The following is a 12,280-nucleotide window of genomic DNA, read 5'->3' as shown; positions in this document are numbered from 1 at the left end:
ATGAGGGTGGGTTTGTTTGGGGGTTTTTTATTTTGTTTTATCCCATTTTCCTCTATACTGTGTGAATAATGAGAATACATACAGAACACCAGACGCGACACTGCAGTTGGAGGAACAAATAACTACCAGACATGCTAAACCAATCTCCGAGCATACTTTAACCCTATCACTGCTAGACGAGCTTGTGGGCAAGAACTGCAGATATATGTCGAAATATTCACCAGCTTGATGGAAAATACTTGTATATTTACTTTGATCAATGTTAACAGTTAACAGCAATTATTTCATTTCAGTTGTAAACTATTTTGGGTTTATTAGACCTGAAAAACAATTACTCTCCTTGAAATAGTCTCACGGTAGTGATCAAGAGCGAGAGTGATAGCTCACCTTAAATGTCGAGGTCTGCTGTGACACGCAGTCTTAAGAGGAAATCCGCACCATTTTACCATTAGCAGCAAGGATCTTTTATATGCAATTTCCAAGACAGGACAGCACATAGCATGATAAACCAGTTGTGGGGCACAGGTTGGGACGGTCAGATAAAAACAATCAAGAGGGGTTCAATCCTTTGACTCAAACATCTAATGCGAGCTCTCTACTGATTGAACAGATCCCGTCCCCCGTGGGAAACAGTTGCTTGATAGTGGTTAGTGAGGGAGAAGTTGATTGCATGGCGTTACACTTCCCCACTGAACCATTAAATCTCCTTTGTTTAACAGTACCTCAGCACATTTTAAACTGTGGCAGTTTGGGTGTCTGACACAGTTATTTCAACAGTCGAGACAAGAGAGAAAATCTGCTGCAGCCACACAGCTTATCTTTTCAAAAACGCAGAAAGGGATCTTTTACAAGCATTTTCCAATAAACAGACAGTACATGTGTTAAATACCACAGCTTTTGCAGCTTAAAAAAAATCAGTAAAGATGGACCTTTTCCCACCCAACCAATTGTTTATCCCACTTCTGACACCATATGCTAATTGACATATGATATATAATGGCACCAAGAGTACTGGTTTATCTGAATTTATCGTGCAACCATGCCTCCTATTGACCTGATAACTCCTACTTGATAATTTGAAGTGTTATCATGTCACTCGTAAATGAGCTGTGTGCATGACGGGTGTTCGCTCAATTTTCAGGTAGATAGTTTTCTCATTTTTCAAACATCCATTTACAGCAATAATTTACACTGTATAAATAAATATAACATTTACACTTCCTGTTTCATAAAATGGACTCTTATTTTTCAATTCTCTATTATTCGCTCCCATTCGGAAATAGCCAGCGTTTGATTTAAACATTTTGAAACAAAAAAACAAGTAGCTTCCTACAAATGTTCACATTGAAACAGTGTCTGTCTCAGTCACTAGCAGCTAGCAATGTAGATCTTCTTCAGATCACACATCAACTTGAGTTTATTGTCACAGAAAAAGGTACAAAAATTGTAATGTTGTGTGACACAACAGACTGAAATATAATTAAAGTATTTTATTTAAAATTTGGAAACACATAACTTTTAGGCTGACTATGCCATTCCCAAGATGCTTTTGGGCAACTGCTATTATCCCACTTCCGGTAGTAGTTTCTACACGATAAAAAAAATAGTTTCTATACCGCTTTTGACTGAAACATATTACAAAAATATAACTTGAAAGGGGTTGCATGATAAAATAATATATCAGGTTACTACATTTTGATATCGTGGTTATTTGTCTCGGTTCGATAATGGTGGAACAGGCTCACTGAAGCTCGTCTCTTACACCATTTATCTAAACCACGCAAAATAACCACGATATCAAAAAGTAGTAACCTGACATTCTATATGTATGACACAAACCTTGGAAAACTGGTTGTGACTGAAAAAAACTTCAAGTCAATCAAGGGCAATTAATCCCATCACTCAAAAAGTCATAATAATTAACAGATGCTAGACACCTAATAGCCAGAATTAAATAATATGATGAGATTTCCTTAAACAAACAGAAACAGTTTTGTTTCCATTTGAAAAATCTTCAAAAGTAAACTTTTATATAGAGCCACGATGCTTGCCGACCACGCAGTATGTCTAGCAGTTTAGGGATGAAAGAATACTCAAAACTACAGATCATCACCACCAGATAACAAAAAACACAACACACAACATGTCCAATACAGCAGTCAACACTACATTATGTATAGACACAGACAGGGAGACAACCCAACAAGAAGGGGGAAGACAATCTATGAGGACAGGAGCGTTACCATGACAACGGACATCTGACCGATCCTGTTGGGGACCTGGGTTGAGGTTTGGTATTGACAATAGAGTCCAGTTCATTCTCTACGTCGGAGGTGATTTGTGAGACAAACTGACGAAACCAAGGCAGTTAGTAATGGGAATGCTTGTGAAAAACGCTACTAATACTACTGTAAGTGTTATTCAAATACATATAGAGTCAAGAAATCTACATAAATTAAACTCTTAACTGAAGAAAAATTACAAATCTACTTCTTTGTTAAATAAGAAGTATTATTTAGTTCAGAATTTCTAATAAATAGGAATTATTATTATAGTAATTTCATTTTAACATTGAGAGGAATTTAAATGACAGAAATTTATCACTAGTGTCATATCACTGGCTGGGACTAACACCAGATATTGCTACTGCCACATCATGACTGAATAACTACGATAATAAAATTGTTATAGCATACAAATTATAGAACTTTAAAACTGATAATTAAGCAGTTATAGGCCTATATTTAAATTTTAATACAAATACGCTGAAGCCTGATAATGAGTAAGCAATTTGACAATCATTTCAGATTATAAAATAACCTGTTAATGAGTAAACAATTTGACAATCATTTCAGATTGTAAAAATAATGTGTTAATGAGAAAACAATTTGACAATCATTTCAGATTGTAAAAATAACCTCTTAATGTATAAACAATTTGACAATCATTTCAGACAGTAAAAATAACCTGTTAATGAGTAAACAATTATTTGACAATCAATTTCAGATTGTAAAATTAACTGCTACAGCTATTGTCCATCACCACAATTTAAATATTATGGCAGAAAGGTGTTACTATGTGAAATATGTCCTATAACAGTGGCAATATCTAGTGTAGGTACCAGACAGTGGTTATATATGCATGTATCAACAAAAAGTCAAAGAGAAACCTATGGAGTCTACAAAATTCAAATTCTTCATCAAACTACCATCTTTGGTGCAGAAAGAAAAACTACACATTTAATTCTCAGTCAAATAGCAATATTCTTAACTTCATTTTAACACTAAATAGAATGTAAATGAAAACAATTTAATACAGGGCTCGTAATAGGAAGTAAAATAGGGCCTGCTGTTTTTTGTTTTTTAAATAGCAGGTCAAAAGAAATGAGCCGTGCAACACTGATTGTAAGTATGGGAACACTGGAGATAAACTCTATAGTGTTATATCAAGAAACGGTTATACAAAGGCATGTTTGATGCTGAAAAACAAACTACAAATAGAATTCTCTATCAAATAAGAAGCAATATTTTAAATTTTAATTTTAATTAGGAATTTAAATCACAGCAATTTAACACTAGTATTAAGTCAACAAAAAGTAATACAGATCAAAGCATATATGGAAAATAAATCTACACAATTCAAACTTTTTATTAAACTACAATTTTTGGTGCAGAAAAAAAAAAAAAAAATCTACAAATAGAATTCTCTATTAAATAAAACGTAACATTCATAATATCATTTTAATGTTAAAAAGAATTTGAATGAATGCAATTAACGAAGATTGTAAGGGAATATGAATCAGAAAAACACTACTAGTATTATTTTCAACTTCAATTTAACATCGAGAAGACTTAAAATGAAAGCAAATTAGCAGTGAATTAGAAAATTTGATATTAGCCAATGGTATTTTATGTCTAGATAACCTTTTGTTATGAACAATCATTCCAAAATTCTTCAAGCTGCTTTATTGCCAGCTGTGTTTCAAATGGTCAAAAGAAATGTCATCAGGATATGGAATGCATCATTGGTTAATGTCAGGTCTTCTAACAGGGTCAAAGTTGGAAGTAAGATCTACGACTGGTCAAATTAAAAGGTTATCAGAATATGGAATACAGCATTGGTTAATGTCAGATCTTCTGACGGGGTCAAAATTGGAAGTAAGATCTACGACTGGTCAAATTAAAAGGTCATCGGAATATGGAATACAGCATTGGTTAATGTCAGATCTTCTAATTTGGTTGAGTACCAAGTTTGCCTATTAAGACATATGAAAGCTTAAATGAGATTACCAGGTGTGACTTATTAACAATAATATCAATAGTTGGTCCATCCTGTTTATTTACTAATAACAGAAAACTATCACATCACAAGGCAGTTAAAGTTAAACAAAAGTTTGTTTTGTTTAATGACACCACTAGAGCACATTGGTTAATTAATCATCGGCTATTGGTTGTCAAAAAAATTAAACAATGCTCATTTAAATGGATAATACTACTTTAAGAATTGTGTAGAATAGGAAAATGCTGGTTTCATAAATGAATATGGATGGAAAACTATTGCTTTTAAATCAACATAATTGATTAGAATGGGGAAGGATTGGCTTCATAACTCAAAAGAATGAGAAAATACTTGTTTCAAAATTGAACAGAATGGGAAATATATACCTGTATCATTCGTTTAAATGTATACAGTATATAACATCATCTCGTATATAACATCATCTCGTATATAACATCATCTCCTATATAACATCATCTCGTTTATAACATCATCTCGTATATAACATCATCTCGTATATAACATCATCTCGATTATAACATCGCCTGTCTGCCAATCCACTTCAATTACTTTAGAAATACTGGTTTTTTTTAAAATAAGTGAATATAATAGGACGCACTGGTTTCATGACCGAATAGAATGAAAAAATATTTGACTGAATTGAATGGAAAGCACTGTTTTCATGATCGAATAGAATGGGAAAATACTGTTTTCATGATTGAATATAATAAGAAAATGGTGGTTTTATAATTGTATATTGTATATGTGAAGCTCACCTGCAGTGCCTGTATGTTTTCATAGAGTTGGTCGGTGGAGGAAGCCCCGAGTAACACACAGTGTACATTATCACTACGTACACACCACGCTGTGAAAACAAAACATTATTAGCTGTCAGTGGTTTAATATCGATTATATCACACACATAGAAAGCATACAGTGTACGTTATCACTGCATACACACCACACTGTGAAAACAAAACATTATTAGCTGTCAGTGGTTTAATATCGATTATATCACACACATATAGAAAGCATACAGTGTACGTTATCGCTGCATACACACCACACTGTGAAAACAACATTATTAGCTGTCAGTGGTTTAATATCGATTATATCACACACATAGAAAGCATACAGTGTACGTTATCGCTGCATACACACCACACTGTGAAAACAAAACATTATGAGCTGTCAGTGCTTGCCTAATATCACCAATGTAAGGAATCAAAAGTCAGATTTTATCAACATTAGCATGAGTGTACGATCCATACTTTTTTTGTTTAATTACTGAATGTAATTCTGACAAAGTGTTTGAAGGAAACCCTCTAAAACAAATTCCATTAACAGCAAGGGATCTTTTATATACATTCTGCCACACAGGTCAGCACATACCATGGTCTTTGATATATCAGTGGCTGGGTGGGCTACCGAGGTAGTTTGATCCTAAATGAAATGTGGTGGGTTTTGGGGATTTTTTCTAAACAACTTTTAAACACAGAAAGTAAACCAAAATGTAAAATCACATCCCACAAATCTGACTGGTTTGTTCAGCAGCTATATTGTTTTATATTAAAGTACAGTGAATGGTTTCACAGTAATTGTGAATTTATGATAGATACACGATTCTGAAAAAACCCAGTCATATGATAAAAAACTATCAAGGCATGTACCAGTAAAAAAAAGAAGGTATAAAATCTTAAAATAAACTCAGTCTGGGCAAGCTGATACCAAAACGAAGCATTAAGAGAGTACCACTAAAGCAATACATGTCCCTACTGAGCCTAGCTAATAAACTGTCATATCTCCTAAGTCCAAGGGCCATGACTGTGAAAAATTGGGTAAATCGTCATGAAAGTCAAACTTATGGCTATACCCAAAATTTCAGCTCAATATCTCAAGGCATTGCAAAACGAAAGTCGAGAAATATGTGTGTGGGACGGACAGACAGTCAAAACAAAAGACAGACAGACAGACAAAAGGACCAGTAAAGAAAGAGAAACATGTTACAATTGCAACAAATTTAGGACAGTCTTTTAAAGGAAAAAAATGCCCAAAGAAATTTCAGGTTACAGTATTAAAAGAGAAAACCAACCAATCGCCAGCTGCGCTAGTGAGCAGCCTAGCCTCTCTGCAATGATGGCTATCTCACGCAGCTTAGCCTGCTGCCTCCTGCCATCTTCTCCCAGAACTTTGTCCTTCAGCCACGAGTAGCCCTGAAACATAACAATATGGAATACTGAAGATACGTTTATGGTTCAAAAGTTAAAGCTTGTTTTGTTTAACGACACCACTAGAGCACATTGATTTATTAATCATTGACAGTCTTAGAGAGGAAACCCACTACATTTTTCCATTAGTAGCACCATCCCACAGACAAGATAGCATATACCACAGCCTTTGGTATACCAGTCGTGGTGCACTGGCTGGAAAGAAAAATAGCCCAAAGGGTCCACCGATAGGGATCAATCCTACATGGATCACACATCAGATGAGCACTTTACGACTGGGGTGTGACCCCTCCTATTTATGGTTGAAGTATGCCATTCTGAGCACACATCTCAGCTCTATCGGAATTGTCTTTCTAGGGCAGGGGTTACTGGTTAGTTCCTAGTGATTAGCAGGTCAGTGTTGGGGCCTTACACCTCCCCAGTTTGGCCATTAAAGGCAGCATTATAAAAAAATCTGCCCCCGGATTGGGCCCCTGGCTTCCCAGAGACCGAACCCTGGGGCGGACATGCTCAAAACCTTCATGGTATATGAGCATGTTAAAGTATTACGCATGCACTATAAAAACATCTACCCCCGGATTGGGCTCCTGGCTTCCCAGAGACCGAACCCTGGGGCGGACATGCTCAAAACCTTCATGGTATATGAGCATGTTAAAGTATTACGCATGCACTATAAAAACATCTACCCCCGGATTGGGCCCCTGGCTTCCCAGAGATCGAACCCTGGGGCAGACATGCTCGAAACCTTCATGGTATATGAGCATGTTAAAGTATTACGCATGCACTATAAAAAAATCTGCCCCCGGATTGGGCCCCTGGCTTCCCAGAGACCGAACCCTGGGGCAGACATGCTCGAAACCTTCATGGTATATGAGCATGTTAAAGTATTACGCACGCACTATAAAAAATAACATCTGGTTGTGTTAAAGTTCAAAGTGCACCCAACTTTTGGTAGCATAGTTAATACTACCAGACCTGCTATTGGTGATAAGTGTGACAGTGTTTGTTGTCACAGACATTAGTTTCATCTGGGCAATAAATGTATGCATTTTATTTCATCTAGGACCACTGTGTCAAGTAGCCTTGCACTTGCAACACATATGGGAGACCTGCAAAGGTGGGGATATTGTAAAAACATCTGGTTATAGTGAAACTGAGCTACGAAAGGTTCCACTTTTTTCAGATAATACTTTGGGGGAGGGTCATAATATTCACATTTATGGGTCATAATTTGATTGACATACATTGTAAAAAGCATTTTTAGCTACATACAATAACATTATCACCTATAGAATTTTATTTGTTATAGTACATCTGACGCAAAATGGTAACAAAAAAGTAACTTCAAAATTATCTTTACACAAATATTTTATGTGTGGAGATTATTTTATATTAAAATACAAATTAAAAAATTAAACAAGTTTCTAGAAAAGTTCATCAACACTTAATTGTGATAGTAATTGTAATGTGGTAATTACCTTGAGGGCAGCTCGGGAGTAAATGGGAACACCATCATCATATTTTCCTGATAGAATCCCACATGCAAGTGGAGACCACGTCATAGTTCCAATGCCTAACACACAAAAAACAGCAAAAAACTTTTAAACAAGATGTTTCAAAAAATATTCAACTTACTGTCGTAAACAATGAACAGTGCAAACTTTACTTAATTCAGCATAAATATTTGTCAATAATACCAATAATATAAGTGAATACAAGGTAAAATTCTGCTGGACCAAATCAAAATCTTCATAAGCCAGCAATACTAGTAGTATATTTCAACTAGATATACATGTAGATTGACAGTGTATTAATTTTGTTAATTTTTTATTATTAAACATCATTACTATAATAGGGGTGTAAAATTGGCTGAAATTCCTGCAAGACATTCGGTCCGGCAAGCCACAAATTGTGCCGGACTGAATCTAAAAACACCAGACCAAACATGATCATAAAGTCTAAATGTAACATAATTGCAGTTCCGAAAGGTACAGCAGGTAAAAGGATTTCTCAGCCTGCGGCGTTAACCAGCAAAAAAAAAAGGTTGGGATGGCAGTATTTCGACCATTGCTGCAAGATACACTGTGTAAAAGCAACTTTACACACTGTGATTTTACCTATTTTATGGTACAGCTCTGGCAGCTGAATTTCCACTTTCTCTCTCTGGTAGAAGTGATATTCTGCTTGTTCTGCCACCGGTGGAATGAGGTTGAACTGCCGGGCTACAGAGTATGCTTCCTGAAAAAACAGAAGAGTAAAATTTAAAGGAAAAGAATGTTTGTTTCATGACATCTCAGCTGATAATTAATGGGGCTGGATGTAGGTCCATCGGTTAAGTCCTTGCCTGAGATGGTTGGATTGTAATATCGAAGTCCTTCAGTGGACCAATATTTTATTTCTTTTTTCTGTTCCTACCATTGCCCCCATGACTGGTAAAGCAAAGGCTGTGGTATGTAATGTCTTGTCTATGGGAAAGTACACATAAAAATCTCTTTCTGCTAATGGAGTAATTAATCATGAGCTATTGAATGTCAAACATTTGATAATTTTGACTTGTAGTCTTCAGAGGAAACCTGCTACATATTTCTATTAGCAGCAAGGGATCTTTTATATGCACTTTCCCTTTTTTTTTTTTCAATGGGTGGAAAAATGTCCCTTTAGCCAATGTATACATACAAGATTTGCAATACAGATTGTATCGCAGGCAACATTTCGTTTTCAAATTTTTTATTAGTGACATTTCTACTCAAATGAAAACTGATTAGCAACTACTGCTTAATATTTTTAAATTGTGTAATGATCTCTGAAACTTGCATAGTGAATCGTAACACGATACTGTAAAAAAAATGTCTCTGTATTGTATTGTACTAAATACCAGCTGTGGGGCACAGGTTAGTACAAGATAAAAACCCCACAAAAACATGGGTCTGCTGAGGGGGGTTAATCCTATGACCCTAGCACCTCACCTCAGACAACAGCTCTACCACTGGGCTATGCTCAAGCACCTCCCTTTGCTTAAAGAAACTTTTCAGAAAATATTAGTTTATTTATTCATTTATACTTATTTCCGTGCTTATATCTAATTACGGTTTAAGCACACTGTCATGGACACACACCTCAGCTATGTGGGCTGTCTGTCCAGAACAATAGGTTAGTGGTTAGTGCGAGAGGTCAGTGTAATGGGACTTATACCTACCCACTGAGTCATTAAAACTCGCTCAGGGTGGGAGCCGGTACCTGGATGCGAAGCCAGTACCTGCCAACCTTATGTCTGATGGCTTAACCACAACACCACAGAGGCCGGTTAATTACACATTAGTTTGTAGACTGTTTTAGAAGATAAATGGCTCACCATGATCTCCATGGGGCTCCACCGCGACGTCCCCCAGTAGAGAGCCCAGCCCAGGTTGATGACGTGAGTGAAGGCTCGCACAACTTCTGAAGGAAAACAAGATATTCAAGCAATTAATGAGATGTTGAGAGAAACGGAATTCAGAACTTGATCTTTTATATTGACAAATTTAATTAATATAATAAAAACATAATATTCAAGTAATTAATAAAGTCAATAGAAATGGAATTCAGAATTTGATGCATTGTATTGACAAATTTAATTGATATGATGAAGTTTAAGCCAAATGCTAATTTTTTTTCTTTCTTTTTTTTTCAAAATTAGGTGCGTGTGGGGGAGGGTGATATTTAAAAAATATATATCTAAAAACATTGGAAAAACAGTACATTGGGCATTACACATTTGGGGTGGTAGGCAATAAAAAGATGGGGATGATCTTAATCCTTGGTGTGGGTGTGTATGAAAATCTAGCTAGGATTTAGAGAATAACTGACCATGTATGGCAAAATCAAGCCAAAGTCACCAAAAAGAATTCATGCATAATGTTATTTTAAGCAATCAACACAAAAATAGTCCATTTTTGAAAATAAAATAAAATAATACAAAACAAATATCTTGTAAAACATATAAGGGTTACGAATATTCTAAAAGATAAAACATCTTTGCTTTTAGTCTTAATCACAAAATAGTACTCCTAATTTCACTGAGACAAAGACAGAAATGACATGATTTCTGTTATTATTAAAGGCAGGACACAATCCTCTGGCTACATACCTTCCATTGGTGTGCGTGAATCGGGCTTGTTAGCGAAGACGATATCAACATATTCCAGTTGTAGTCTTTCCAACGATCCTTTTAAACCTAGTTACAAGAGAGAAAGACGAAGATAATGGATGAATTAATGTTTAATGGAAGGAAATGGTTTATTTTACGATGCACTCAACACATTTTATTTACAGTTATGTGGCGTCAGACATATGGTTAAGGACCACACAGATATTGAGGGAGGAAACCCGCTTTTGCCACTTCATAGGCTACACGTTTCGATTAGCAGCAAGGGATCTTTTATATGCACCATTCCAGACAGGATAGTACATACCACAGCCTTTGATGTACCAGTCGTGGTGCACTGGCTGGAGTGAGAAATAGCCTAATGGGCCCACTGACGGGGATCGATCCCAAACCGACCGCACATAAAGCAAGCACTTTACCACTGGGCTACGTCTCGCCCTAATGTTTAATGTCGCACAAGCATGATGAACAGAATAAGACAAAAGGAGGGGTGTGAGCTTTCTCAAAGAACAATATCAGTTGTTATACCAGTAACTACATGTTATTTGGACGGAGGAGCCAGCTTAAGTCAACACCTGCGCCCATGACAAGTGTGCACTACAACAGCTTGCTCTGATTGTTCATGTTAAGCCCTTTCTTCTTCTTTTCGTTTGCCTGTTGACGCCAGCAGTGACTATGAACGATACTGTTCTCTGTAGATCACTTCTTGTGCCGTACAGCTTCTTCTGGAGAGTTGTTGTAGTTGTCCAGGTAGTCTCCCTCAGCTGCTGTAGTTTTATGCATTCTTGGATGACATGTTCGGTCGTCTGTTCTGCTTCTCCACACGAGCACATGTAAGAAGGTACCAGCCGGAACCTCTCATGCATACGCTGGTTCAGCCTGTTGTGTCCAGTCCTTAGTCGGAAAATGATGACCTGTTCCTGACGGAACAGCAGGTAATAATCATCGGTTTGTTTGGGAGGTCTATATAGAGATTTAATATGGGATTTGTTAAGCCCTTTGACCTGACCTGACTTAACTATAAGTATTACAATGAATCATGCATTTGATGATACAAGCATGAAAGTTGGCATATCAACGCTACTTAGGTAACCTAACTAGAAAATAAAGTAAGTACTAAAAAATCCAAGCTGGCCACGATTCTCGAAAGTACCAGCGCTTGTCGCTTCCAAAGTACTATAATACTCAATTTCATTTAGTATTAGTAATATCTGTGCTACATAAGTGTACTATATGTCAGTTCACAAAATTAAACGGTGCAAATTTCTGCTATTCTACTGATCTTGAAAGATGGAAAATTTTCAAATTTTCAAAGGAATGTTTGTTAAAGTTAAAAGCTTTTGTTTTGTTTATCAACACCACTAGAGCACATTAATTTGTTGATCATCGGCTAATGGATGTCAAATATTTGATAATTCTGACAGTCTTTTTAGTACTTTTTTTTGGCATTTTATACAATTCTTTTTATGTACATTGTTGTTGAACTTTGGAGAATATATTATGTTAATGTTTAACAGATTTTGTATTTGGTAGGCATGTTGTTGGTTCTTTTATATAAAGTTTTATTCTGGGTAGACATTTAGTAGAGGAAAGCTGCTACATTTTTCCATTATGAGCAAGGGATCTTTCT

The 12,280-nt window shown here is 36.0% G+C and overlaps 1 protein-coding gene across 6 annotated transcripts in view; it reads right to left on the bottom strand.

Annotated features, from left to right (window-relative positions):
• The window catches only part of LOC121389865 (voltage-gated potassium channel subunit beta-2-like), a 118,189-nt gene that overhangs the window by 23,858 nt on the left and 82,051 nt on the right, over nt 1-12,280 (bottom strand). For all 6 annotated transcript variants that reach the window (XM_041521517.1, XM_041521512.1, XM_041521515.1 and 3 more), the window contains 6 exons: nt 10,633-10,719; nt 9,859-9,944; nt 8,624-8,744; nt 7,985-8,079; nt 6,371-6,491; nt 5,055-5,143 (listed from right to left, as the gene is read on the bottom strand). In XM_041521517.1, the coding sequence (XP_041377451.1) occupies nt 5,055-5,143; nt 6,371-6,491; nt 7,985-8,079; nt 8,624-8,744; nt 9,859-9,944; nt 10,633-10,719 (599 nt within the window). The remainder of the gene's footprint in view (nt 1-5,054; nt 5,144-6,370; nt 6,492-7,984; nt 8,080-8,623; nt 8,745-9,858; nt 9,945-10,632; nt 10,720-12,280) is intronic.

This window comes from Gigantopelta aegis, chromosome 15 (assembly GCF_016097555.1).
Source record: "Gigantopelta aegis isolate Gae_Host chromosome 15, Gae_host_genome, whole genome shotgun sequence".
NCBI lineage: Eukaryota > Metazoa > Mollusca > Gastropoda > Neomphalida > Peltospiridae > Gigantopelta > Gigantopelta aegis.
Note: the sequence above shows the minus strand (reverse complement) of the source record. Positions and strands in the feature narration are given on the sequence as shown.